The 27,780-nt window shown below is 54.9% G+C and overlaps 1 protein-coding gene across 10 annotated transcripts in view; it reads left to right on the forward strand.

Moving 5' to 3' along the window:
• The window catches only part of LOC144730905 (nuclear receptor corepressor 1-like), a 65,671-nt gene extending 38,335 nt beyond the window's left edge, over positions 1–27,336 (forward strand). For 9 of the 10 annotated variants that reach the window (XM_078611743.1, XM_078611748.1, XM_078611749.1 and 6 more), the window contains 31 exons: positions 2,392–2,534; positions 3,218–3,344; positions 4,011–4,153; positions 4,282–4,574; positions 6,472–6,595; positions 7,303–7,561; positions 7,977–8,105; positions 8,580–8,746; positions 9,422–9,545; positions 9,756–9,851; positions 10,416–10,525; positions 11,036–11,144; positions 11,669–11,806; positions 12,054–12,140; positions 12,492–12,778; positions 13,285–13,344; positions 13,483–13,918; positions 14,695–14,904; positions 15,441–15,728; positions 16,332–16,481; positions 16,930–17,080; positions 17,344–18,053; positions 20,734–20,961; positions 21,094–21,206; positions 21,633–21,730; positions 21,893–22,048; positions 22,621–22,778; positions 23,452–23,502; positions 24,517–24,762; positions 25,178–25,357; positions 25,980–27,336. In XM_078611743.1, the coding sequence (XP_078467869.1) occupies positions 2,392–2,534; positions 3,218–3,344; positions 4,011–4,153; positions 4,282–4,574; positions 6,472–6,595; positions 7,303–7,561; positions 7,977–8,105; positions 8,580–8,746; positions 9,422–9,545; positions 9,756–9,851; positions 10,416–10,525; positions 11,036–11,144; positions 11,669–11,806; positions 12,054–12,140; positions 12,492–12,778; positions 13,285–13,344; positions 13,483–13,918; positions 14,695–14,904; positions 15,441–15,728; positions 16,332–16,481; positions 16,930–17,080; positions 17,344–18,053; positions 20,734–20,961; positions 21,094–21,206; positions 21,633–21,730; positions 21,893–22,048; positions 22,621–22,778; positions 23,452–23,502; positions 24,517–24,762; positions 25,178–25,357; positions 25,980–26,191 (5,783 nt within the window). In that variant the 3' untranslated portion in view covers positions 26,192–27,336. The remainder of the gene's footprint in view (positions 1–2,391; positions 2,535–3,217; positions 3,345–4,010; positions 4,154–4,281; positions 4,575–6,471; positions 6,596–7,302; positions 7,562–7,976; positions 8,106–8,579; positions 8,747–9,421; positions 9,546–9,755; positions 9,852–10,415; positions 10,526–11,035; positions 11,145–11,668; positions 11,807–12,053; positions 12,141–12,491; positions 12,779–13,284; positions 13,345–13,482; positions 13,919–14,694; positions 14,905–15,440; positions 15,729–16,331; positions 16,482–16,929; positions 17,081–17,343; positions 18,054–20,733; positions 20,962–21,093; positions 21,207–21,632; positions 21,731–21,892; positions 22,049–22,620; positions 22,779–23,451; positions 23,503–24,516; positions 24,763–25,177; positions 25,358–25,979) is intronic. The other variant, XM_078611752.1, reaches the window with a different exon arrangement.
• The last annotated feature ends 444 nt before the right edge of the window (positions 27,337–27,780 follow it).

Below are 27,780 nucleotides of genomic sequence, written 5' to 3' on the forward strand. Positions count from 1 at the left end.
AATCCCAGCACTAATGAACCACGTGTCAAGGGTCGCTGGTTTATTTATGCAAAATAAACAGACCAAAGTCTGCCTCTATACATGAAGCAATTTGCTTAATTTTTGTCAGGCTTGCCCACCTCTTGGCCTTCCTGACATGTTTTCGAGCAGCTTTTGTTTAAGCATACAAAACCATGAACCAGTTTAAACCTTCTGAATCTCATCAGGAAAGCAATGCCCGCTAAGTAAATAATGTCGCGATTGCAGACTTTACTGGAAAGAGCTGTGGGTCCTTTCAGTGCAAAACGACAATACAGAAAGTGCTGATGCATGGGAAGATCACGGATGTAGGATGCGACATAGGAGGCGGATATTAAAAGTTACGGTAATAAAAACTTTACAGAGAAAACAGACCGTCCCCTTCCAAGCAATGGCAGGTGCACGCGAGACAGTTGGACCGTGATTTATCCCTTCCGAGATTTGCCCGCTCCGAAATGTCAATCTGGGTGTGCCACCGACAGGGTGTCTTTTGGTCGTTCGTAACGGAGGAGGAGCATTGCATTCTGATACACAGCAAACGCGTGCAAAGTTGCGTAGTTTGTAGACGACATATATACGTTCATACAGTCTCTGCACACACGCACATATGCACACGTGTTGTCACGTGTGTTACCGTATTGTACCAACCACAAGTTTCCCCTCGTGCCGTAATGTCGTGTTCGGCACCACGTGACTCTTGTTTACTTCAACCGCATTGGCTGCAGCTTTCGAGTTCAACCGTGGGCTGTCACGGCTAAGCATTTTCCTTCAGTGCGCCGTGACGCCTGCGACCGTTTTAAGCAAGGGCGAGTCAGCAAATATCGCTGCCAGCAGCTGTTGCTGACAGAAAACCTAGCCTGGTGGCTTAGCGGTAGAGCGAGCAGCTCCAGATCGCAAGGTTGTGAGTTCAACCTCCTAGGGTTGATGAAATTAGTACCATGTATGTGGGGAAGTCAAACAGCAGTTGCCTTATGGATATACTCGTCCCCACCATGGGATTGTGGAATATCCTGCCTCAGGCTTTTGAAGAGAAATGACAAGCGCCGGGCCTCAACGTTCAATTGAGCAGAAAATCATTTCGACTTTTGAGCCAGAATCTGTAGGGAAATGTAAGCAGCCTGGAGAGATGAGCTATGATCGGATTAAACGGCACCTAATCTAAGAAGCATTCTGCTTCAGTGATGTAATGCATTGGGAGGTTTTCTAGAAATGTAAACAAGTCCTTGTTTATGTTTTATAGAAGCACAAAATGCCGGTGGTTATGGTTCAGTTGCTTCGCAAAATGTAATCCCGAGTGGTTATGTGTGTGCGCGATTGCAAGGTCACGCTGCTCTGTCAATCACTAATGAGCCTAACCAGAATTGAATCCATTATGAGAGCCGCTGTGTGCCTTAAGACAATCGCCGCTCCGTCAGCACTGGAACATTGTAATTTGGGAAGAGAACATAACAGCACCCTAATGTCACTCTGACCCAGCTACCTTTCTGACATTTAACTTTGCGCTATCGTTACTAGATAATAAAATGGCAAAGTAGTCGGTTACGATTTAGGGGCTGTTTAATGTCTTTGGATGACATGCGAACCCAGTCTGAACAATAATACCGTTGTACGATCTTGCGAGCCATGCCCTGAATAGTTTTCAGTCCGAGACTGTGTGTCTGGTCCACTGCAGGGGTGGCCCATCATGCCACGTGAATTGCTGTCTGGTCCATTCGCGGTGCCCAGTGTTGTTGTTGCGAGTACGCTCACAGGGATAGCTGCTCTGTGCTGAGCGCCTGTCTGTGGTCACTACAGAGGTGTAAGCGAACAGGTGCCCCCAGCAGCAGAACTGCCGGCCGTTTATTGACGCCGTTGACTTAAAAAAAATGCACAACAAATACCAAAAATCTGGCAAAATTTATTTTATGAAACCATTCTTTACCATGAGTGCTATCGTCACTGCTGCAAAAACTGTTTTAATCGGTGGAGGCACCTGCGCAGGTGATGATATTCTTGACAGCGTCTTCTTACGTCAGTAGCTGCAATTGTTGTCGAGGAACAGAAGAGACGGCTCGGGTGGTCACTGACACGCTCCTCATTGGTGTCCAAGTCGGAGCGTGTCGGTGACAACCTATACTAAAATCTAGGATCCATTTGTTCTCTTTGCTTATCGCTTGGCGGATGCTGAAAAATAATATCCAGTCAGCGATTTGTCAGAGTCGCTGAGAGTGTGATTCGGAAGGGATGCGCACCCGGTGTCCTCGGCAGGAAAGTCAAGAGACCTACTGTAGGCTGGTGGTCATTGTAATTGCTATGTCTCCCAAGTGTTGTGAAGGCAGTGACGGGTGAAATCGGAACATGTGACAGACCGTCATGGCTTGTGATGTCCCGCAGGGTTGGTGGAGCACGGTAGGAACTGGCCAGCAATTGCCAGAATGGTTGGCTCCAAGTCGGAATCTCAGTGCAAGAACTTTTACTTCAACTACAAGCGACGACACAACCTGGACGCTCTGCTGCAGCAGCACAAGGCCAAGGGGGTGAGTGGCGGCAGCTGGCAGCACGACATACACAGACACAAACAGACACGTACACGCAGTGCACGTAGATGGTACTGCGATGGATAATTGTGGGGTGTCCAGCCTGCAAACTGTGTGCCAAGTGAGCATCCCGTCTTGTCTGGCTGTCGATTTGGGCGGCTAATATTCTCGTGCTAATATCATGCACGGTTTTTTATCGGGGCATCTCAATGAAAGATGCTGTTCAAGGCATCTATATCAATATGAACAGTGCACAGAACAAAGCATGAAGTAGTAGCCGCTGCAAATAAAGCACAGGCCTAGCCACGAGCTGGTGCAGATTACTTGGCGGCGCGGCACACCGTGTATATATCATCGCAAGAGTGTGATGTGGAAGCCGAGTAGAATGGGGAGGGATTTCCCCTAGAATGGTGGTGAACGAGTAGACGTGGGAAGATTGGAGAGAGCGTTCTTACAGATGTAACTCGTCAGCGGTAGGGAATAAAAGTCGAACGTTCGGACTTAGAGGCAGAAGGGAATAAGCAGAGCGGATGACCGGGGAGATAAAACTCTAGACAGCGAGAGCAGCACAGCAGAAGGCAGTGCGTGCGCACCGTGGAGAGAGGGGGAGGGAGGGAGGGCGGCGGTGACGGCGTGCGGTGTTGGTGTGCGGTGTTGGCGTGCGGTGTTGCTCTGCACCGCAGTCGCGGTGGAGGGCGCGGGCCGATCGCGAGCTGTCGCAGTGTGAGAGCGTTGCCTCCACCGTGTCCGCCCAGGACGACCAGGACGACGACGATGACGAGTCCGGGGCGAGCGGCGACCAGAGCGAAGGTGCGGCGGTGGAGACTCCTGCACACACACGCCCGTCCCCTCCGAGATGGAATCTCCTCCGTGCTGTGTTCGACAACTGAGCTTTTTCTCGCTATTTCTTTACTCCCATTGCTCACGTTTAGAACTCCCTCGCGTCGTTTCCCCTCCCCCCCCAAGTTTCTGTAATCTTTCTCTGTTGAAGAAATGCGTTTCTGCCTTTATTTTTTTCCACTTGTGCTGCAGTTAGGGGCGTTTAGGTCTGAAGGTAGCAGCTGTGATAAATATGAGGAGGGTTTCCTGCGGGAAATTGTTTAGCTGTGGTGCATACTGTTGATTTTTCATCGCCGCGAATTACAAAGCGCGTATTCATACATTGATACATCAATTAAAATCAATCTTTAAACTCTTATGCTAATGAGTTAAATGTACAACCGAATTTAATAAAAATGTCTAAATGCCGAGATACTCATCGCAGCGTAAAAATCGCACGCAAAACATTTGCGTGTCGCTAAATCTGCAATCGAGAAACAATGCAAGGAGCTTTATCAAAACGAGGTTAAAAATAATGGCGGACTATTGAATGCAATCGTGAGTGGAATGGGAATGATGGTGATGGGGATGCCGGAAGGGGGAACGGCGAAGCGCGGCTTACGCGGCGGTGCGCGCTGCTGCCCGTCCCCGCGACAGGCGGAGACAATAACAGCTCGGACACGGAGAGCGCGCCGTCCCCCATGGATACCACACGGCTCAAGGAGGAGGAAGGCGTTTCCGGCGGCGCCGACGTCAAGCCGGCCAACTCCGGGGCCGTGCCGCTGTCTGCCGACAAGGAGGTGAGGGCAGACGGCACCTGGCTGCATGGGCTGGTTTCGTTTCGTTCCGTGCATATCTGTACGATTGAATATTATTGTCAGTGTGTGCCTGTACATTCCTTTGCGTATCTGTGCGTGTGTACGAGCAGGATGCTGCGAAGGTGGAGGAGCCGGAGGAGCCAATGGAGGTGGACTCCAATGCCCCCGGGGCGCAGGTGAAAGCGGAGTGCAAGACGGAGGAGGAGGAGGAAGAGGTGGAGCGTCCGGCGAAGGCGGTCGCCGCTGCAGACGTCCGGCGTCCCGTCGAGTTACTGCGCGCCAACGAGGAGGAAGGGGAGCTGGGCGAGCTGGTGCGCCGGCCGCTGGGCAGCGTCACATCCATCTCCAGCCACGATTCGAGCGCCACCTGCAGTGCTGACGAAGGGGAGGAGTCTGTGCCGGGGTAAGACCGGCGAGATTTCCGGCGAAGCTTCCAGGCAGCCCGGGTGCACGACGTTAGGTCGGCGTCGACATGGCTTGCACCGTGCTAATTATTGAGCGTGGGGCACCGCTTGCGCAGCATGTGCTGCTGTTGTTGTGGGTATTGTGTGCGATGCCTCTGTGATGAGTGATTGTTACACTTGGGTTTTTGCTGTCACTTATAATCTCGGCTTGGTGTTGTGGGTTAGGCCACGTGTTGACAATATCTTAAGCTTCCACTACGAACGATCGCCGGCATTGCCAGGAGGAAGAGGATGATGATGACGACAATTAGCAGTGACCCGTAGTGGCGGTGGCGTTGAGCACCAACGCTTGGTAAGGCGGCACATGGTCCGGCACGTTACGTTTTCAGGGTGCGGGGGGAGGCAGCTCCCATAGACTCTCGCCTGGTTTGAACCGCTATTACTACTGCACCTTGACAGAATGACTACAACCGTGCCCTCCCTCTGGAGTTACATTTTTTGTTGTGTATCTGTGTGATTTAATCTTTACTGAGATGAGCACAACCCATGAGCTGATTAGTCACTTAAACTACGGAGGGGATGCGATGCCTACCAATGCAAAGTGTTGGCTCCAGAATTTCCGTGGTGCAGAAACTTTGAGAGACATTTTACGGCTCTCAAAATATCGACAATTTATCACGTTTGCGGCATTTATTGTACACAAAGCAATGACATCATGAAAACTATTTGAGCATTTTATAATTGGATGTTTGCAGCTGCAACGTAAAAAAAACATGCACAGGTAAAAATACAATGTGCTTAAGCTGCTCGAGCGAGATGGGATCTCGTGAGATTAGAGCTTGTTAATCTATGGCAGGCGTAGGGGGTGTGCGCAATGTGCTTTGTGTGCAGGGGCCTTAGAATGTAAAATGTGACCCGACCGGGTGTTGCTGCCCTGGCTCCCCCGTGGGAGTTTCGTCCCTGTGTCTTAGCGCTTAGTTCCCTAAGCACAACATCTCCCATAAGCCGCTCTTAGGCAGGAGGTGGCCTCGTGAAACCTCCACACGTGCATCGTCGTGGTCGTGTGGAAGCCGCGTTCGTGCGCGTTGAGTGGAAGCTAAGTGCCCCCGTTGGGCGGGCACGTGGGGCCACCAGCTCGGCTGTCACATGGAGGCTGCCTGTACCCGCGACTCGGGCGTGCCAAATCCTCCGGGCGCCGCGTTGGGGTTGAGCCGTTGAGGTCGGGCCTGGCTGGCAAGGGCAGTCACTTTAGGCGCATCGGCGACGTGGGTGTCACGCCGGCCGCCCACCCACGTCGCTGTGCTCTGTGTGGCTTGAGAGGCTTGAGGTGACGTTTGTCGGGCGAATGTTTGGAGAGCCATCGTTAATGTCTCTGGGACTTTTACGCCTCTAAAACACTCTGCCTGAAACGTGACTTGGTTTAAGTAGCACGGAGGTATTTGCAGCCAAGCATTACAAATCGTAATTCAACAAATTACTTGGTGATGCTGAACTTGTTGTGTTGTGAGGAAGGGCCATTCCCTCAGGCGTCATCTATTATATATTTTGTCTTTTTGGGCAATAATGGCTAAATTTAGTTTTGAGGATTGTTCTTCCACTTACTGGACCGTGAGTGGAAATGTTAATAATTAGTGCATTGTTAAACACTTGTACACCACGTGACAATTATGTTGGCTATGTCGGGTGTTGGAGGGTTCTTAACTACGCATTTGGTGAGACCATTACGTGACCTAACCCAAAGTTACGAATCGCATTAATGGTTGTGAAAACGTGCGACGTGTTAAACACACACACACACACGCACGTGTTTAAGGAATGTGTCGTGTAAGATGAGACTTGGCGTCGGTGTGGCTTCTCGTGTAAAGTGCGTGTGTGCGCGCGTGTGCGTGTGTCCAGCGCTGTGTCGCCCAAGCCGAGCCTCCTGTGCCCGCCACGCGCCATGATGATGTCACCGCCCATCAGGCCACCCGCCATGGACCTGCAGCAGCTGAAGCAGCGAGCGGCGGACATCCCTCATATGGTGAAGTGACACATCGCCCTCACCACTTTGCTCTGTAACCACTTGTGCGCGGTGGTGTGGACCGACGATCGCGCGTTGGCCGCTCGTTGCAGATGTTCGCGCACGTATTAACCGTTGAACGCTACGCGTCGTCTGCTTCGCAGTGGACGTTAAAAAGATTTTGGGACGTCATTCGAAAAAAGAAGGCCATTCTCTCCTGGCGCCACAGTCCAAATTTGACAAATTATAAAAATTATATAAACTTGTAACATACCTCCTTGGTTCTTTCGGTAAAGTCACGTAGAAGAAAAATAATAAAATAATAAAAATAAAACATAATAAAATAATTATCACGACGTTTCGGCCACAACGCAAGCAGCCGTCTTCAGGTGGAGAACAGGTCTGTCGAGAAGGCAGAGTCTGACCTGTTCTCCACCTGAAGACGGCTGCTTGTGTTGTGGCCGAAACGTCGTGAGAATTATTTTATTATATTCAGTCGGCGTCGTTATTAGTTTTATTTTTATTATTTTCCTTCTACGTGACTTTACCGAAAGAACCAAGAAGATGAATCCCTGCAGTCACGAAAGCTTTAAATCGAAATTTGTAACATACCACGTAGTATTCGCTCGCTCTCATAGAGAGAACGAGGTGGAGGCGCGAGGAGGAACCGAAGACGAGCAGGAAGGGAGCCGCGCCAGGAACCTGCCATGTGTGCGTGTGCGCCGCAGATGTACGCGGCCGGCCCGCCGAAGGCGCAGGCGGACGCGCTCACCATGTTCCAGCAGCAGATCAAGGTGGTGGCGCAGGAGTCGGCGCTGGAGGACCCCGCCAGCGGCCACAGGCACGACGCATCGGACGCCGGCGGCCTCAAACGCGAGTCGCAGGATCCGGCGGGGGCCTCCCGGCGCGACTCCCTCGACGGGGAGCGGCATGGCAGCACCAGCCCCCGTTCGCTCAACCGCAGCTCCGCCGGCCTCGACAGAGACGGTGCGCTCCGTCGTACAGCTCGCCGAATCCGGTTTCTAATTCTCCCGACTAAAGTTCAAAGCGCTAATTAATTATCTCCATCAGTTTGCCTGTCGGTAACAGGGGAGCACGGTAGATTGTTTGGGGGTGTGTTGAGGCTCGATGGTGTTGTGCTGTGTGAAAGTGAAGAGAAATGGTGCTGCTTACTTGAACTGAAAGAAACGCCGTGTGGTATGTATGTGTTTTTGCGCGATCGCGTCCGTTTGTGCGCATATGGGATTGCGCTTATGTTCGTGTGCGCGGGCGCGCTTTTGTAAACGCCTGCTCATTTGCGTGTGTGCACGCGAGCGCTTATGCTAAGTATCCGTGTGCGTGTCCAAGTGAGTGAGCGCGTGTGTGGTAATGCGTGCATATTCCGTGGGCCTTTGCCGAGCAGGCCGCTCGGTGGCCTTCTTCTACCAGGACGCGAGCGGCGGAGCGGTGCCCTCATCGTCTCCGTACCACGCGTTTGTCCGCGAGACGGGCAGGGCCGGCGAGCTCTACCTGCAGAGGCACCCCCTGCCAGGTGCTGGCACACGTACCGCTTCACAGCCACGCCTTCCTTTCATTTCAGCCGGGTCCGTCCGGGTTCACTGACCTGGAAAATATTTTCACACTCGGAATCGCACCTCATCCAGTCTACCTCTCGCTGTGGCTGACGGTCACGTGCCGCTTACTCAAGTCTTCCGGCACCCCGAATATATTTGGTGAAAAATGAGGTCCCGATCGTAGCTCAGGTGTCGTGTTGGTGTTAAGCGGTGCTGCGAGCAGGCTCTGCCGAGATGGGAGGGCCCCTCATGGTCTTCTCGTTGAGTAAAGGTCGTGTCCGCTTCCCCATGTACTCATTCACTGTTGATTGATTGGATTGGATTTAATACGTGCAGTTTAATTGAGCTTTCGGTGGAGGTTAAATTGAGGTGTGAAGTGTTAGAAACCGTACACACTAGCGAGTTGTCAGTGGCGTTGAGGGGCATCTGTGGGGGGCGTGTCGCCACTCCAGGCTTGCAGCCGGCCCCGCACCTACTGGACGTGACCCGGCAGCCCGTGCCCCGGCCGGCGCGGCTTGGCGCCATGCCGGGGCCCCCGCCACTCATCCCGTCGGGGAAGCAGGCCGGCACGGCCGAGAAGCCCACGGTCATCATGGGCGGAGGAGGCTCCATCACGCAGGTGGGACACGCACACAACCACAGCCGCATGCGCGCACACGCAAACAAAGAAAGATCCTCCTTATAGTGTTTAACAGACTGTTGGGGCCGTTGGCCAGCACCACGCCTAGCCGCCTTTGTATCTCCCATTCTGATGCTTTACGCATCGCACCAGGTACTCGTTTAAGGTGACCGAGGGGAGGCCCAGGACCAGTTAAAATATATTTTCTGCCAATGTTCTTGGTTGTCACTGTGAATCGAACTCGGGGCACGCTGGTGAATTACGAGAGCAGCCAGAAGCACGACGTGAAGTCGCTGCTGGGCAGCCCGAACCACCTGGGCCACGCCGCGCTGGCGCAGCACCTGCTCGTGGCGGACAGTGCTCGCGCCGCGGACAGGGGGGGTGGCGTGGGGGGGGGGGGGGGACGCGTCCTGCACTACCGCTCCACCTTAGCATGCACACACTTCTTCCTCTAGACTGCACAACCACACAATCCAGAGCACCTGGAAAAAACTTTTGCATGAGAGGAGCACACTATAGCGTGGTACAGATTGCCCTTCTAACCTCTACCCCCTGCTCACCGCACCGAGTCATTCATGGTTGTGTTGTCATGCTTGTGTTGGTATGCTTGTGTTGTAATTGTGTTGTGCTTGTTTTGCGGCTGTGTTGCGGTTGTGTCGTACCGCGGGCACGCAGGGCATCCCTGCGTACCCGTCGGGCGCGGTGCACGCGCGTGTCGCCTTCTCCACGGACCCGGGCAAGGTGGCCATGGGCTCCATCCTCATGGGCACGCCGCGGCCCGCGGACGCCTCCAAACACGGTGAGCATGCAGCGCACACGATTTATGCTCCCCGCTCTCAGCAGTAAATTACGAGCCTTTGCAGGGTAGCGGAGGTCCTCTGAAAGCCTCACCTCGTCCCATGACTTTTTGGGGAGGTTTCTGCCAAATTTTCACAGGAGGTTGTTGATTATTGCTGCATTATGATCCCAGTTGAAGTAACGGTGCATGGTTGTCCGCGTGCACGTGCAGCGGCGGTGTCGGTCATCAAGCAGGAGGAGCTGTCTCCACGCGGGCAGCCCGAGGGCCTGCACTCCCGCCAGAGCTCGGACCCCTCAATCCTCATAGGTATGAAGCCAGCGCTTGCTCATTGTCAACGAAACTAGGGTGGGAAACATTAGTCAGTAAGGCTTCTTAATGTGAGCCGACAGTGACTGAGTGGACGATGATCGTCGAGCGCAACGACCACTGCGACCGGTGCCCAGCAGAGAGCGAAGCGCGACCGGCTGTGACGAGACGGAGCTCATGAGTGTGGGGACGAGGACGCTGACAGGGACAATATAGCAGCTTCGTTATGGCAAATATGGCAAATTGAAACGTGTATAAATATTTACTGAGTTCGCTAATTGGCAAATCTGATATAATATTGGGGAGAAAATAAATTATTCAACCGTCGCACCAATATTGAGTAACTGTGTGGACTACATTTATGATTGTTTGAGTCGATGAGACTGAGAGTTCGACAAAATAAAATCCACAGATTTAACTAAAACGCCGCAGGCTGCCATCCACGAGACTTACCAGGATTAAAACAAACGACGCCGACTGAATGAATACGGCAGGGCAGCCACTTGTGCCGTGTCGCTTCACGTCACGCGTGCGCGTCTCTCCCTGTCGGCCGCGGTGGCGCAGCCGGGCCATCGGCGGCGCCCATGCACGAGGGCGTCGTTTCCAAGGCGTCGGGGCCTCCGGCCAAGCTGTCGCTGGACTCCTCCGTGAACTACCGTGGCTCCATCTCGCAGGTGCTGAGATGCGCGGCGGCGAGGGCGGTGGTGAACTCGTTCCCCTAAAGGTCGCGCTCGAACTCGTGAGCGTTTTCACCAAATGTTAAAGCGTGCCTTTTATGCACCCACTGAACGGCTGTAGCCACAGTAAGGAACTCATTCAAATGTTCACTTGATGTTAAACCAGGTGAGAGCCTGTTGAGATTTAACTGTTTCGTGTACAAGTGAGACATTGTTTAAGCAAAGCTAAACAAAGAGTGTAATGATCATTAAGCCGAAAGGTGCTCACAGCACAATTTCGATTTTCAACGCATTTACTTGGAACTGCATGACTCGCGCACGATCAGGGCGGCGTACTTGATTAGTTAAAGGCAGAAAAGGGGAAGTGAGGCCTTGAGTTGGGGAAGGAGGCCACCGCGTGGCCGTCACCACACACGTAGTGGCCGGTACTGCATGGCGGCCTGCCCGAGAGCTGGTGCCTCTCCTCTCCTTGTTGCTCATTGCCCCGTGCCTCCCCTCCACCGCCAGGGCATCCCTGCGGAGGTACTGTACAAAGGAACCATCTCCAAGCTGGCTTCCAGCGATGAGTCCACCGGCTCCGACCGCGGGAAATCGAGCCATCCAATGTCCTACCCCTGTAAGTCGCATTTCCACCGAGTGCACAGGCATTTGTACATCACATTCCGGGATGTGCTCGCACAGCCCTTTTGTCAATCCACTGCTGCATGAGGGCTTCCTCAAGCCTTGCGGTCGTGGGGTTATTCGACATCCATATTTCACAAATATGATCATTGAAGGTTGGGAGCGTATACGCTTTGAGTTGGGTATGTCACAATGATGGAAGTTGCGAACAACGTAGCATGCGCATTGGTGCACGGAGCAGCCTACAATTCCTGTTTTATTCATTTGGTCACCCAGCCAAGCTCGCGGCAGGCTCAGTTCTGCTTAGCTTCTCGTTGGGATGCTGATCACTAAACTACCACTTTTTTCTATTATTTGTCTCAACTGAACTCGGTTGAACGCACTAAGAGTCTGTGAGTAACACTTTACAGATATGACTGAGTATACCTGCACTCGCCCTCCACTCGCCAACCAGCGCCGCTGCTCGTGCCGTTCCCTATTGCGATGTCCGAGGTACCGGCGATCGGTGTGCATTTGTAGCTCTCCAGAAGAGCGCCGGCGAGGGCTCGCGGAGCCCCAGGGCCCCGCACGAGATGGCGGGGAGCAAGCGCACATACGACATGATGGAGGGCGACCTACAGAGGATGCACCGCCTCGCCGAGTCCAGCCCCTACGAAGGTGCGTGTCCACGGCACCGGCACTGCCAAGGGAGGGCCGTGGGCAGCGATTGCTCAAGCCACCTCGCGGAGGGAGTTGTATGGAAAGGGTGGAAGGCGACGGGCTGTGGGACCGTCTCTTGTCGGTTGTGCTCGATGCTTCTCACGGTTATGCTGTTGTAAATCGTTGTCGTACGAGATGAGAAGATGTTTACGTGCTCCAGGTATTTTATTGAATGAGCTCCACCACCGCTCTGCTGTTGTGCCAGGCCTGTACAGCCGAGCCCAGCACAGGGAGGGCGCCGGCGTCCCGGAAAATAAGGAGCGCGCATCCGTCCTCGGGTCCATCATGCACGGTTCGTTCTGCCTGCGAGCCCCGTCGCTCATACGCCCACACTCCCCATTTAACGTTTGGTTTCGGGGTCACAATGGAGGGGCGACGAGGTGGAGTTTGAACCGTCCCGCTCTGTCACTAACGTAGCTGTGCGCCCATTACAGTTAAAATAAGCACGCAATTCTGATTTGACTACAGACGTCCGCTTCTTCTTCGTCAAGAGTCCCGTTATTGTACCGATTGTCTTTAATATCAATTCCATTTCTTGTGAAGGTGGGGAAACTAAACCGTGGTTCAAGTCAGTGGCTCAGCCAGCATCCCCCGTTTGGAGGTGGCTTGAGATGGAGCGTTGTGTGTTGGCACGTGCGAGCAGGCACGCCCCGGGCCCACGTGGAGCCGGAGGAGTTCCACCGGCGCGAGAGCAAGCAGATCAAGCGCGAGGACATGTCGCCCAAGGGGGGCGGCTACGAGGGTGGCCTCGGCAAGGGCAAGCCCTACGACGGGCCTCATACCATCAAGGAGACGGGCCGCTCCATCCACGAGCTCCCACGAGCCGACGGCCGTAAGCCGGCCGAGACGGCGCAGCAACAGCAGCAGCGCCGCACCCCCGAGGTGATCCACGCGCCGACGCGGGTCCTGCACGAGGGCTCCATCGCACAGGTGACCACTCGTGCCTCTGCCATGGCCTCGCATTTCTGCAGTGACCGCTGTTAACAAGACAAGGAGGAGAGGGAGCTGGGATGGGTTTTGGTTTGGTTTCTCACAGGTGCGGAGCTCCAGGTTCACGGCCGTTTGTACCCGGGGTACATCAGCCCAAATGTATGCAGCTGTTTATAAATACACCTTGTTTTGTTGTGTGCGAATTTTTTTACGTGCCAACGGAACCACCTGCGCTTGCGTTCCCACTGCGGTGCGTTGCCCCCAGCTGGTGGTCCGGCACAGCCGGTGTTTTATTTTGATGCTGAAAAAAATGTACAAATCGAAGTGTGTGTTCTTAGTCACGAGAGCAAGTTTTTACTGAAATAGCTTCTTATACCAAGAAGCGTTAATAATAAGCGTGCACGAAGAAAACCAGAGAATGCGGCGGCAAGGCCATCCCTCGTGGAAGAGCGTCTATGGTGTAGGTGCCTCATTGCTCACCCAAGCTCTTCCCATTCACACTCCAGATTGCTGGGGTTCATGCTGGATCAAAAATCCAGCTTGCCACAGCTGTAAATTATGTGCTGGTAGGTCAAAAGAAATTACACATTGAACCCGAGTACCCAATTGAAGAATTTTTCACTCATTTTTAACGCACGCACCGGACAGCGGCGATCGAGCGGGAGTTGAGCGTCCCCGTGCGTGCGTGTGCGCGTGCCTCACAGGGCACGCCGGTGAAGTACGAGAGCAGCCTGAAGCACGACGTGAAGTCGCTGCTGGGCAGCCCGAGCCACCTGGCCCACGCCGGGCTGGCGCAGCACCTGCTCATGGCGGACAACGCTCGCGCTGCGGAGAGGGGGGGTGGCGTGGGGGGGGGCGACGCGTCCTCACGGCAGTCGGGCGACAGGGGGGCCGGCGGTGGCGGTGGCGGCGGTGGCCGCTACGAGGAGGGCAAACCCGAGGACCTGTCGCGCCTGCGCTCCACGTCCGTAGTGAGCGCAGTGCCCAGCTCATCGGTGCTGAGGGGCGGCCCCCATGACGCCGGCAAGTCCCAGCTGAGCCCCGGCACGTACGAGGAGCAGCTGGCCACGATGCGCCTGCCCGTCGGCTACCAGGGCTCCATCGCTCGCTCGTCGCCCGCCCTCGTCCGCTCGTCTGAAGGTGCCGACCGCAGCCCGAGCATCACGGTGTGGGGAGTCTGACCGTCGGATCTGTGGTCACGGTGATGCCTGGTTGCATTAAACCGGGTTTAGTTTGTTATTGGCTGCTTAAAGGAAGATGCGGAAGAAAAACCACTGCTGTCGTTCCGCAAGTTGGTGCCCAGGTTGTGTCTGCTGGGCTTTTCGGTGCACATTTTAAACTTCATAATGTTGATGTCAGCAGTCACTGTGGTGGCATGACTGCTTCTTCACTTCTGTGCTTGATAATACAACGTCACTGCAGTGAAGTCAGTGGAGCATACCGCAAAGTCACTTTAACGTACTTATTTTTCCTCGATAATGTAGCCTGAAACTTTTGACAGACAGTCTGGAACTCGCAACGTAGGGGCCCTTCTGCTTGATGGGATCTGTTTTTGGTTGCAGATTCCATGAAGGGAATGTGTATTAAATCTAGTTTTTATTTTCCCTGTGGAAAGATTCCAAAAATTCTGATGCAGCAACTGTTGTTAATAACAGCTGAGGTTGCGTTTTTCCGACATAAATCGTTGGCACCCACGTAGTCAATTAGAAAAATCCTCCCAGAGAAACTGAGAAAAAGGAATTGGCTTGGCTTGAGGGTGTTTTTTTGTTTACTCTGGCTCATCACGGTGGCCTGACTAATGATGTCACTAAAAATTCTGAAAGATTCTTGAAAGTGCCGGGGAAGAGAATTCTGTTCTTGCGGATCGTGCGAGTGCCGACCCACATTAATCGCGGAAAAAAACAACTCTCTTTCAGGGAGCATCACGACGGGCAAGCCTGTGTCTCACGAGCGCAAATCTACGCCCACGCCGCGCGACAACGCCGCGCCCAAGTCTCCGGGCTCGGTGCAGGAGCGCGCCGGCACGCACAGCCCCTACGACACAGCGATGCGCGACATATACCGCGCGCACCTCCCGCTGGGCTTTGACCCCGCCAACGCCGTCTACCACCCGGCCTTCCTGCAAGGCGAGCGTCATTGCACCCCGCACCCCACGCGGCGCGCCCGCCCACCGTAAAGAAATTCGGACGAAGGGGAGCTTAATCACCTGGCTTTCGGAATCGCATCCAATCTTGGAACCGAAGTTTTGGGCGGCCGCTATGGTCACAGGGCCGCAGGCCTACGTGGTGGGCAGGAGAAGCTACCACAGCATGGTCCCCTTGTTGTACTGTGATTCTGTGCTCCCTCTCTTCAGTAACCGGCACTGACCAGCGTGGTGAAGTATGGTCAAATAACACTTTAAGTGACGGCATTGACCGAATATGTATATCCTCCAAATAGTTTCACATTTTGGTTTCTCAGATGATCACTGCCAAGGGCATTCTTTGAAACGTCATGGAAGCATGGCTGCTGCTGTAGCGGTGGTTCCTGTTGCTGCTGTGTATTGGCAACTCGAGTGCTGTGTAATGAAGTGTTGGAGCCTGCGACTGAGGGAGATGGGTGAATGCATGGGGTAGCAAGTGCAGTTGTTGACGCTCGTCTCTGGTATTGCGGTTATCTTTAGCGGTTGGGCCTTACGCTCTTAACCCCGCAGCTCAGGGATACCTGATGGCGCGGCCTGGGACGGTGGGGGCCCGACAGCTGTCACCGGGCCCGGCCTACCCGGGTGCCTACCAGCTGTACCACCACCACCCGCACGTGTTCTCCGAGTCGGCGGCCGTCATGGAGAACCGGCAGACGCTGCTCAACGATTACATCACCTCGCAGCAGATGCTGCGCCCCGAGGTGGGGGGCCGGGGGCTGTCCCCCCGCGACGTCCCCGTCACCGTCTCCGCCTACCCCCTCCACCCAAGTACGCACGCACACGCATGCACGTATGCATGCATGCGCACACGCCACAAACTCGCTTTTTAGCCATCTCTTAGAACTAGAGTGGTTGGGTTTGTATCGCTCTGTTGGGAACTCAAGCGACAGCTCTATTGAGTCTCAAGACTTTTCTAGGAAGGTCCTTTTTAATTAAGAACCGTTTGTGCCTGATCTTGTCAGAGACCTGATGCTAAGCAGGGTCCAGCAGGGTTAGTACTTAAAGAGGAGTCGTAGACTTGGGCTTCAATGTGGCCAGGGGATTGCAGGACATTGGAACTTGTGCGGAGCTTCGATTGTTACTCCTTCGTATGTGTAGGTGTTCTCCGGGTGCTGCAGTTTCCGGGTGCTGCAGTTTCCTCCCACGCGTAGCCAAACTCTCATTTAAGTAATTGCCAAACATTTTAATGCAGCACCCTCCTGAGAAAGTCTGAGCCTCAGGCTCCCTGGCTAAATAAGGAGCATTACTATCATGTTATCTTTATAATCGTCAACAGCTACGCGACTTGCAGTGCTCTGATCGTGAATTAAGAACACCGAAATGGACGATTCCCTTCTGGATTCTACAGCCGTGCGCGTTGTGTGCTCTCAGGCATCATCAACCTCGCCCAGATGTCGCACCACCCCATGCTCGTGCCGCAGCCCGGAGGCACCAGCACGCCGCCCATGGACCGCATCACCTACATGCCCGGCACCTCGCCCGCGTTCAGCCGCCCCTACACCGCCTCGCCCCTCTCGCCCGGTGAGCGCCACCGCCCCGCGGACAGCTCCTGTCGTGGCACCGCGCCTGGTTCATGACCGCGGATGTTGGCCAAATCGTTCGGCACCCCTGGGATCCTGGGTTTGAGTTTGAGGTTACACCGCCTTCTCAGCTGTGGCGGGTTGATCATCTCAGCTCAGGTGCCAATGACTGCACAAACAAAACCACCAAAGGACATTTGAATTTTCATGTAATTTGAATAATTTCCAGCTCTTGAGACTTTAAACAAAATCGATTTCATTGACATGACAGGCTCAATAAATGATGTGCTCCCGAGTGTGGATGAAGGGCCCGAGGTGAAGTGACATCATCCTCTGGAGCTATTCTGTGATACAGGGTGGTGCACTCAAGGGCATGTCTTCGCCGTACGGTGGCACAGTTGCTATGTCATTGACGGCGCCGTGCTTGCTGCGTGGCACTGTCTCCGCAGGGGTGGACCCGACGGGGCTCTACGCCAAAGGGTCTCCATCGCCCGCGTCTCCGCGCCCCCGGGAGAACGTCATCCAGAGGCCGAGCATCGTGCAGGGCACGGGCAAGACGGTGATCACGTCCACCGAGTCGCTCGTCCACTCACGACCCGGGTGAGCGGCGCTTCCCTCGCTTCCCTCGCTGTCCGCCGAGACGGATTCGGACTCGCTGCTCTGTAGTGCGCTTCAACGTTTGTGAGATGCACCTAAATTAATGTGCAACGTCTGTGTTGATAGTGTTTTGCATTTGTGGTGTCCCAGAGCCAGACTTTACGGAATACTGCTGTGTTAATTTGTCACGGAGAAATGTATAGAGTTGAGGTTGCTGGTGGGAGTGCTGCTGTGGTAGTCAATTTTGGGTGTGACTTCTCCTACAGGTCTCACGGGCTGGAGGTTTCGGCCAACGCCCAGGGAGGCGGGATGCAGTCGCGCTCCAACTCGGAGCATTACAAGGGCAAGGAGGGCAAGGCCGAGTCGTTCTCCGGGCGGAGGGAAGAGTACCCGTCGTCGCGCAGCAAGTCCCAGCACTCGGGTGCAGAACCCCACGCGGCCGTCAAGTCCCACCACCCGTACCCCGACGGGCAGGCCGCCGCCTCCGCTGCTGCCGCCGCCGCCTTGTCGGCGCAACACGAATCCTGGCGCCGGGCGGAGCTGGCAAACAGGCAGCAGGAGCACAGAGCTGAACACAGGACGGAACACAGGGCGGAACACAGGACGGAGCACAGGCCCGAACACAGGCCCGAAATAGCGAGCTATCACACGTCGGTGCTGAGCACGGCGCAGTCGGTGCGCCCGCTGCCCTCGCTGTCGTACGGCCCCTACAGCGAAGTGGGTGGCGGGAAAGAGCTGCGCGCGGCTGCCCACTACGTCGAGCAGCAGCAGCAGCAGCAGCTCGGCCAAAAGGACGTGCGCTCGCAGGCCGTGGCGCAGCAGCAGCAGCAGCAGTTCTCTGACGGTAGCGCTGGCAAACAGCGGGGTCAGGCCATGCAGCCTATGACTCAGTACCCCGATGTTAGCAACAGCAGCGGCAAGGAGCGGCCACAGACTAAGCCCTTGTCGCGGCACGAGCAGGAGCTGCGAACCCATGGTAAGACTACGATGACGGCGGCAAGCTTCATTGATGCTGTAATCACTCGGCAGATTTCCACGCACGCTGTGCACGCCGCGCCTGGGGACGGTAAGGCTCAGCCCGGCATGGCGACCCCACCCTTCCACCTGTGGTCGTGGTTGTCACCCCTACACAGCCCCTTTGTTCCCCTTCCACGCCCCACCCTGCCCCGCCCCCCGCTGTGTCTGAGCCATCCGTGCTGTCCGTGTGCATGTGCCACGATTTGTTCATTCGTCTAGGGCATCGGTGAGGATGGCGAAGAGCGCGAGTTAAATTGGCACGCGGCGAGTCAGCCACGGCTCCAATTGAAGAATTACGTTTTTTGCCTCATTCGCACTGCCTTAATTTATTACGGTGTCTTATCGCATTAGGTCACCTGAAGGTGGTAACAACTGCATAAAATGTGCGCAAGTTAAAACCAACTTGTTCCTGCGCACACACGTTGTGATGCGCACATCACGTGAAGATCGATTTTACTCGATCCATCCACGCTGCCCTTGTATCGCCGTGGAAGAGGCGCCTTGTGGGCGAGAGGCTTGAGTGGAGCCGCAGCACCCACCGCCTGGCGTGGAGTGTGGAGTTGACTCCTCCGCGCTGGCCACCGCCACAGTGGTCGCCCTCTTAAAGGGTCTCCGGTTGCGGGTGCTGAATGGGTTCACACGAATTAGACTTTCGTATTGCTGAACGGATGAACAAATGAGATGCCTTTTTTTTTTCCATGGAGATGCATGTATAGGATGTGGTCAAAATAGAAACCCGTTAAAAAAGTGTGATCATGTGTCCGGTTAACTCCACTGTGATGAAATTACGGTGTTTGGGAGACACCCGCGTAATCGCGCAATTTAATGTACAAAGTCACCGTTTCGGCTTTTCCCGTGTCGGAATGTGCGGACACGGTCGACGGGCGCCATGAACGCCGATTCCTCGCCGTGTCGCATCTCGCCGGCAGTGATCTCGTACTTTCGTTATTGTGGAGTCGCCCATCTCTGTCACATATACAACAAAAGGAAAAGTCTCAATGATCTCCTGCTCAAACGAGCATTGAGGCATTGGTGCTAATCTCATGCTTACAGCCCTGAGACAGTGGTGGAAATTCCACATTCCTATGCCAGGGTGAGTCTGTCCCTAGGACAACCACTTTTGACTTCACCGCAAAGTGGTACTGGTATTTTTAACCCCCGGAGGGATGATGGACAGTCAACCTCTGAGACACCTGGCCGAAAATATCACCTGTATTGTGAGTGAATGTCGGCGTTAATGAGGTGTCTTAAAAACACACTCAGTGGCACTGTTACCTGTGCCGGTATTCTTCAAGGAACACTCCTGAGAAGCGCCCGACGTGTGTACACAGTTGCGTGTGCCACTCGGACTCGTCCCGATTAGCCTACGTTGGTGACGTTCCTCGGGTTCCTCGACCTGCACTTAAACGATGAAATCCACACACGTGTCCCTTTTAATGATGCTGTGGCGCGAGCAGCATGCGTGAGTAAGTAGCTGCTGGATTAGGCGGCCTCGTGACCCGGCTGGCACTGCTTGAATTTGGCCCCGTTGCGACGGGAGCGGTCGGCGCATAACAGTTGGCCATCCTGCCCAGCAGATCCGATGAATTGTCACGATCCATGGGGTGCGATTCGATTCAAGGATATATTTTTCATCTAATTTGTTGTGGTTCTCCTTTGTACAGTTTTCACCACTCCATTAGCCTAAATGTACATGAGTACATTTGCATATATCGTGAATAAAACTAAAAATAATCTATTTTCCGTATGCACACTTCGACCCGTGTATCTTGAGCACGAGAATCGATTTTAATCATGGAATCGAATCATGACATTTGCAAGTCACCACATTAGTTCTCTTGTGAATTTTGATGTAGTCGCCCATTCACATTTTTTAATTCAACTCAAAACATTGGTCGCTGGCACTGTATGAGAGCAACGTAATTGCGCAGTCAACGAGCGTGAGATTTTGTTATTTGTTTTTGTGCACCACTGCCAACGCCGCAGCAGCATCACCAAACCATTATCGTTTGTGTTGATGCATTGCTAGCTGGGGCTTAACTTCTTTCGCAGTGTTTAATGGGTCACTGTCGTGATCATGTGACTCATACTAGATGTGCTGTGCTGGGCACGGAAATGTTTTCTTGATCACCAACCCGGACATCCCCATCTGAAATGAATCCCCTATTGTGCCCCCCATGAAGCTCGAGCAGGGCCTTGAGCCACATGACTTTGTCTCGCGCCGAACGATCCATTGCACAAATTGGTTGCATGCAATCGCATCTCTGTTGCGAGTTGCGAGCAGTCGCGGCGCAGCCCGTTGCTCACGCTCGAGACAGACTCTGACTTGCAAGCCACCTGCTCGGCTAGTTTCTAGCGACGTAGTTGATTATTACATGCACATTTGGGAACGACGCACGATTGGTTGTTACAGTTGTGTTGTGGGTAGGTAGGGGTAGTCGAGATGACCAGAAAATGGGCGTGCCTAAGCTCTAACCGGTGTGGCCAGTTACACTGCAGCTGTGCCAGACACGTTCTAGTTTTCCTCGCTGCGCAACTCCCTGGTTCGGTTGTGTGGACACGTCTTTACGCTGGCAGCTGTGGCGGCCAGCCGGATGAGACGGGCTGCCGTTACAGCCACCGCGCTTGTCTCCCAACAGCCGCTCAGCAGCAACAGCAGCAGCAGCAGCAGCAACAGCAGCAGCAGCAGCAACAGCAGCAGCAACAGCAGCAGCAACAGCAGCAGCAACAGCAGCAGCAACAGCAGCAGCAACAGCAGCAGCGCTACCAGGTGGGGGGCGCGGATGGCATTGAGGTCATCAGCCCCCCGTCGACGCCGACGCCGCCACGGCACGAGATGCCCAGGGCGCAGCGACAGCACATGGACGGTGAGATGACAACAACGACACACGGCCCTCCAGGGTGGACCGCCAACGATGATGCACAGCACCTGGAGTCTCTGGAGTTGGCGCAGCGCTGGCGTGGAAGCCGAGATTCCCTTGCATTTGTCTCTGACCCAGCAGCGTTGGCAGACGGAGGAGGAGGGCAGCCGTGGCTGCAAGAGGGCCGGCCCCACCACCCCGAGTCTGGGCGGATGCAGCACCGAGTCATTACCTTGGCCGACCACATTCACGTGAGTCGCGTGTGTCAGACAGTCGCAACCCGTAGATGTGTGTTGTCATTGTCTGCGCGCACGCCCCTTTTGTAAATCCGCTGGTGGATGAGGGTCTTGCCACACCGTGTGGGGCATGAGAGCTTGTGAACACTGGCATACGTGGGAGTGTAGACGTGCAACAGTGGATGTTGCTGCGCTGCCCATTGTGTGGGTCGGTCGAAGGAAGGCGTTCGGGATCTGTTCAGATATGTATGTACGTATGTTGAAATTCTTTTGCACTATACGTAGCCAACCGCGATAATCAAAGGTGTCCAATGTTATTAGCTATGGCCTAGAAGCGAACTCAGGTCGCCCAGTTCAAAGTACATTGCATTCATGACCGCGCCACGGATCCACGCCAGAGAAGGCACAACGCGATGTTTACACACGGTTTTGTCGTTTCAGGAAATCATAACGAAAGATTATCAAAGCGTTGGGGCACCTTCTCAAGCCACCTCGCAGCAAGCACAGCAGTACTTATTCCCTGGGTCGGGCCGGCTCAGGTGTGTGCGGCCACGCACGCACGGCACACACGCACGGCACACACCCACACGGCACGGCACACGTCCACAAGCATAGTTGCCACTCAAAACTGCCGCTTGCACGCGCGGGGTGCGAGCGGCGTCCGGGACATGCCCGTGACTCGGCGCTGCTCTTATCTTCAGGCCTGGCAAGTCTCCAGAGAGGACTGGGATTTCCCCGGCCAACCCCGAGGTGCTCATCGAGCCAATCTCACCCCCGCAGCATCAGCAGCAGCTGGCGGGCTCAGAGCGCGCTGACGGCGCCCCCGGCCTGTCCCATCGCGACGGGGACGACCACGGGTGTGTTCACACGGCCTCTCGGCCAATGATGCCAGACGTGGCGCAGCCCAGTCCGTGAATCTGTGAAAAAATATTCTCTGTGCAAAGATTTGAGATCAAATGCTGTGCTTTGATAGATCGTTTCTCTTTCCCTGCACCGGTCACCAGTCGAGTTTCTGCTGTGATGTTGACTCGCAAACCAGGACTGTGGGGAACCTTTTCCTTAGGGTCCAATAGGGTCACACGCATTAACACACACCCCAGCGTCCTGCAATAATAATGTGGAAAGCAACGCACTTGTTGATTGGCTTAAAAGGTGCCCTTACAGTGACAGAAGTGATGCAGCGTGGCGCTAACATTCGAAGCACGGTGTGGTTGCCAGGCAGAATATTTTCCCCTCTCGTACCCGATTAGTATGCCTAAGATACTTGCAATGGTGAATTAATGTAATGTGTAGACCGTTTATAAGTGGTAGGCCCCGTTCATCCGTGGACCACGAGTCCCCACTCCTGTACTAAACCCATAGTTTTACCCTGGTGCGTGCGGTGCGCTAAGACCGCTGTGTGGCGATGTTGTTGTGGCCGCTGGCGTAGGTCGTCCGCCTTGAGGCAAGGCTCGCCGCACCTGAGCATGAGCGTGCCGGCTTATTTCCGCAACCTGGACGAGAACAGCTCGGCCATCGTGAAGACCAAGAAGCAGGAGATATTCCGCAAGCACAGCTCGGCGGGCAGCAGCGGGGAGCCGGAGATGGGTGCGTGAAGCCGACTCTCGCTGCCCTGCCCGCGCACTCGTGGCCCACGTCCCAGTCTCTGTCACCGTTTTACACTTCAGCCGGCGACGTAGCACAGCGGTGACGCAGAGGTTCCCGGTTTGAATCGAGAGGGATTGCCCTCATCATTCCTCCGGTGTCATCGGAATCATAACGTTTATTTATGCTGGAGGAATCCGACGAGCTATGAAGCGCTCTTTCACAGATGGTCCGGTAATAATATCTGTGATAAGGTGACGTGTCGTCTGCTTCACAGTGGACATGAAAGATCCCTTGACGTCATTCGCAAAGGCGGGCCGCCGTGTGCGGGCTTCAGGGTCCAAAGCAAATTCGAATATTACACCGCAAATTACTCAATTTGGCCCTACCGTACATAGCAATCACTGTCCCCTTCTGGCAGACTAAGGCCCAGGTCACTTATGGAAAATTTGATTATTGTGGTATTTTGTGTTCTCATCTGGTGAAACAAAATAAACTTGAAAAACTTCACCCTATCCCTGCATAAAATAATTTACCTGACGTAACAATGTATGACCAAACATCGCCTTCACAAAGAGTTAGTCGGCTCTAAATGAGAACACACGCGTAGACTGCATTGGCGTGTCGCGATCTATAACTCAAGCGCATGTGTGTGTGTGTGTACGTGCGCGTACAGCAGTGCAGCCGGGCACGGAGATTTTCCACATGCCCGTGACCACGTCCTCAGGTGAGATCTGCCCCCCCCACCGCCTCATGCATGCCGGGCCGCGAGACGGGGGCCAGGGCTCGTGCTGACTACCGGGAGGGGGTGAGGGGGGAGGGAGGGGGGCGGGGTGTGAGGGGGTGAGGGGGGAGGGGGTGAGGGGGGAGGGAGGGGGGCGGGGTTTGAGGGGGTGAGGGAGGAGGGGGTGAGGGGGGCGGGGTTTGAGGGGGTGGTTGAGCCGTTTGAGATGCACGGAGACGCCGTGGGGGACACGGCGCCGTGCCAGCTTGACCACGGCTAACGTCGGTGGCGAGCTGATTCGGAACCGCGCCTGGGCGACCCACCCCCCCCCTCGCTCACCGTTTCACCAACCCGCATTGACCGGCGTGGTGGTGTACGGTCAAACAATCTCCATGACTCACACGGTGTGGGGAGGCTTTCATCCAGCAGTGGATTGACAGAGGGCTGTGAATAATGGTAATGAAGGTGGTCAAATCCCAAACGCCTGCTGGGCTTGACCCTTGGCAGTGGATGTGTCGTCCTTTACCTAAATCCGTTGCACATATCCCTGGAGCAGTTCTAAACACAATGATGACGTCTTTAGTGGAAACGAGGTTCAGCTAATTGGGTACCAATTAGACGACGTGCAGAGTGGGCACAACCACAGGTAGGGCAAGACGCTGTGTGGCCGCCCGTGTTGCTGCGTCTGGTCCACGGCTGCATGCTGCGTCCGATGGCGTCGGAGTTGCTTCGCTGCTTGTGTGCGCATGTTCCGGTGACGAGTTGTGGCCGTTACTTTTCCTAAACGCTGACTCTTCTCTTTTTCCTTACTGTCTATACCGCACTCCCGTCCGTCTTCTCTGTACCCCCCCCCCTCCCCTGCGTGCCGTGCGCTGGCCGCCGTCGCCGCTCGCCCTGCGGCAGCAGTGTCCTCGCGTCGTCCTCTTGGCGAGATCGTTACGCCGCTTCATTGCATGCCGTGTTTTGTGCTTCCGCTTTTGTTTTTCCTTCCTGCTCCTCCTGTTCTCCGTCTCCCAGGAGCAGTCAGCTCTAGGAGTCATTCCTTTGCAGATTCTGTGGGGCCCATGGGCCTGGAGGCCATCATTAGGAAGGCCCTCATTGGCAGCTTTGAGGATCAGAACGAGGAGGCCTCGGCCATGTCGGCGGTGGCGGCGGCCGGAGTGGGGGTCATGTCCGGCCTAGCGGGGGTGTCGCCTGCGCTAGATGGACGAGGTCAGCAGGCCCTCGGCCCCTCCCCTTCCTCCTCCTCCTCCTCTGCACAAGGTTCGGGCGCTGGGCTCCGTTTGTCTCTCGTTTCTCGCTGCGTCCCGTTTGGTTGTTGTCACTGTGTTGCCTGAAGCGCACGGTTCGCGAGGATTGTCGTTGTGTAGAGCTGTAATCTTGTGACGCTGTTAGTAGCTGAAACCGTTGCTGCGTTCTTTGTTTAAGCTTCATAACTCTTTGAGTCACAAATCGAGCATGCTTGCTGTACGGCTCAGACAGAAGTCACTCGGTGGCAGTAGCCAATCAAGTTTATTAAAGATTCGGTATATTAACGGTTCGTGGTGCATGCGTCAAGTTGCGCGAATGTCAATGTTTCTTTTGTTACCTTTCGGCTAATTGTGTTGGCAATGGTGATTCTGATGGTGGTGGTGATTCCAGTATTGATGGTGTTGATGATGATGGGTGTGCATTGCAGCGAGCTCTCTCAAGGTGAAGCTGCCAAGCAGGCCCAGTGCCAGGAAGGCCAAATCTCCGGGGCCGGCACAGTCGTACGCGGAGCGGCCCTCATCGGTCTCCTCGGTCCACTCGGAGGGCGATAACAACCGCAAGACTCCGCTCACGCACCGCGCCTGGGAGGACAGACCCTCGTCCACGGGTGAGCGAGTCGGCGTGCGAGGGTTTCGTTTCCGCCAGGTCTGTCCGTGACCAGGAAGGTTTTTCCACACCGGGCACAACTGCATCCAGTATACCCGTGGCTGTGGCTGCTGCTTGTCACGCGCCACCAGCTCCAGTCGAACCGCGACCCAGAAACGAAAGCCCTGGTCGCGACCTGTCGGTGGGGATTCTTTTTGGTGCTCCGTGTCGCTGTGCGTGGATGGGCCTTTGACAATCCGTGTCCCCGTTCTGATTCCGTGCGGCCACGAGAGGTGTCTTCGTTCCTGACAATATTGGAAACAAGAATCGTTTCTTGAATTTTAACTCCAAATTCATGGCAATTCATAGAATCTCGGGGGTGGAGAATCAAGTTAGATGTTATTAGCAACGGCTTATAATGCAAAAAATATATAATAGACGAATGTTTCTGGTAGTGGAGGGTGCATAAATGTACTTACATTTGGATGGCTCACTTGCCACTTGCTCGATGATTAGTAGCTTGTCGTGCGATGTCGCTCATTTTGTGGTGACCTGGGCAGTCCAGCCGGCGTGGGTTATAACCACGCTGCCTTCCGTGCGCAGAGTGACCTCGCCCTCTTGTGCCGCCGCCCCACTTCCCGCAGGATCCACGCCGTTCCCCTTTAACCCCCTGATGATGCGACTGCCGAGCAGCACGCCCCCCTCCGCCCTCACGCAGGCGCCGGCCGCCGTAAGTCAGGTGGCCTCGCCGGCGCCGCCACCGCCGCCTCCTCCTCCTCCGCAGCGCACGTGGGAGCGGGAGCCTGCGCCGCTGCTCTCCGCGCAGTACGAGACGCTGTCGGACAGCGACGACTGAGCCCCCGCTCGCTCGCTCGCTCCTCCTCCGCCGCCCCGTGGGGTCGCCCGGGGGTCGCCCGCGCGGACGCCGATCTGCACGACGACCGGAAAAAACGCGCGCCACACGAAACCACGTTAATTTCCGAAAGCTGAATGAAACCCCCGCCGCACGTGCGATGCTCGTGCCGGCGCACGGGGGGCTCGACCGCCTCGCCCGCCTCGCCCGGCTCCTTTAATGCCAAAGCAAAGCGCCGTCAAGACTCCGGCAATGAACAGGATGCGTTGCGGGCGAGCGTCGGCGCCGAAGCTCCCTCCGGGACAGTCGCAGCGCAAGCCCCCTTCCCCCCCCACCCCCTCCCCTCCCACCCCCTCCCTCCCCACCCCCTCCCCGCGGCGCTAGAGCGTGGCACCGAACAGGCGTCTCGTCCTGCCCGGAGACGCGGTCGCCACCTGCTCATCCAGACACATCTTCAGATTATATATTGGGTCAAAAAAGTATAAAGTACAGCTTAGTTTTGTATTTGTATATACGTGTATCTTTTATCTTGTTTTCTTTTTCATACGGTCTTTCGTGAATTTATTCAGAGCTGACTGGCACACGTTATTGTACCTAATAGAAACTGTACAGGAAAAGCAAAGCGGCACCCGGTTTAGTCGGCGTCGAGCGTTTGTGAGATGCCCGTTGGTATGACGCGCTCCCCGGCCGGCTGCCACGTCTGCTGTGGAGATGCGCTAACGCGTTAATTGTTGTTTTTAGAGTTCTCTTTAACGACCATCGCACCTCCATCGCAAGACATGTTCGGAACTCTTAGCCGCAGGTCCACCCTCATTAATTGCCGACGTGATCTCGTTAACATTGGAATGTAAATTTAACACTGGACCCGAAGCCACCTGATCACAAAGCCAAACTTTGGAGAAGATGAAGATGAAGAGGAGGAGGAGGAGGAAGAGGCGCATAGCAGCACTGCCTGCATTTCTGTTTTTATTCCGTGACGTCGCTCAGCCCGGCCTAGACAACATGAAGTGGAACCCAGGCGCAGACGCGAACCTCTCCCCACGGCATCCCCTCTGTGTCTCGTTTTTATTTTGCTGTAGTAAACGTGATGGCGAAGATGGCTTGATCCACGTAGTGTTTCATCTGACGTAATAAAAGGTTAACATTTACACGTACACCGCGAGACCGTGACTGGGACTGACGACGTGGGGCGGTGACCGAGCCTCGTGGCCCGCGCTTCTCCGCCGTGTGTGACGGCCCCGTCCGTGCCATCTGGGTAACGAGCGACAAAACGCAAAGCTTTGCCAGGGACACCTTGGTCAGTGGGTACACGAGCACAATGCAAGCTGCCCCACACCCATCAGTTAAAGGAGCCTCCTCTTAAGATATTCTTAGGCGATATTCTTATATCTGTAAAACTTTGAATTTACGGATACTTCACATGTAGCAGCAATATTTAGGACATTCCTGGAATTGACCACGGAGTGCAACGGAAACATGGGGACGCACAGACACCGCGTGGGTGGGCCGTGATCCCGATTCCCACGTGCAATATTTTTTATCCCAGATGTTTCCAACAGGTGGCAGGCGTATCACGCGATCAAGTGGGGGAC

This window comes from Lampetra planeri, chromosome 37 (assembly GCF_965212315.1).
Source record: "Lampetra planeri chromosome 37, kcLamPlan1.2.h2, whole genome shotgun sequence".
Lineage (NCBI taxonomy): Eukaryota > Metazoa > Chordata > Hyperoartia > Petromyzontiformes > Petromyzontidae > Lampetra > Lampetra planeri.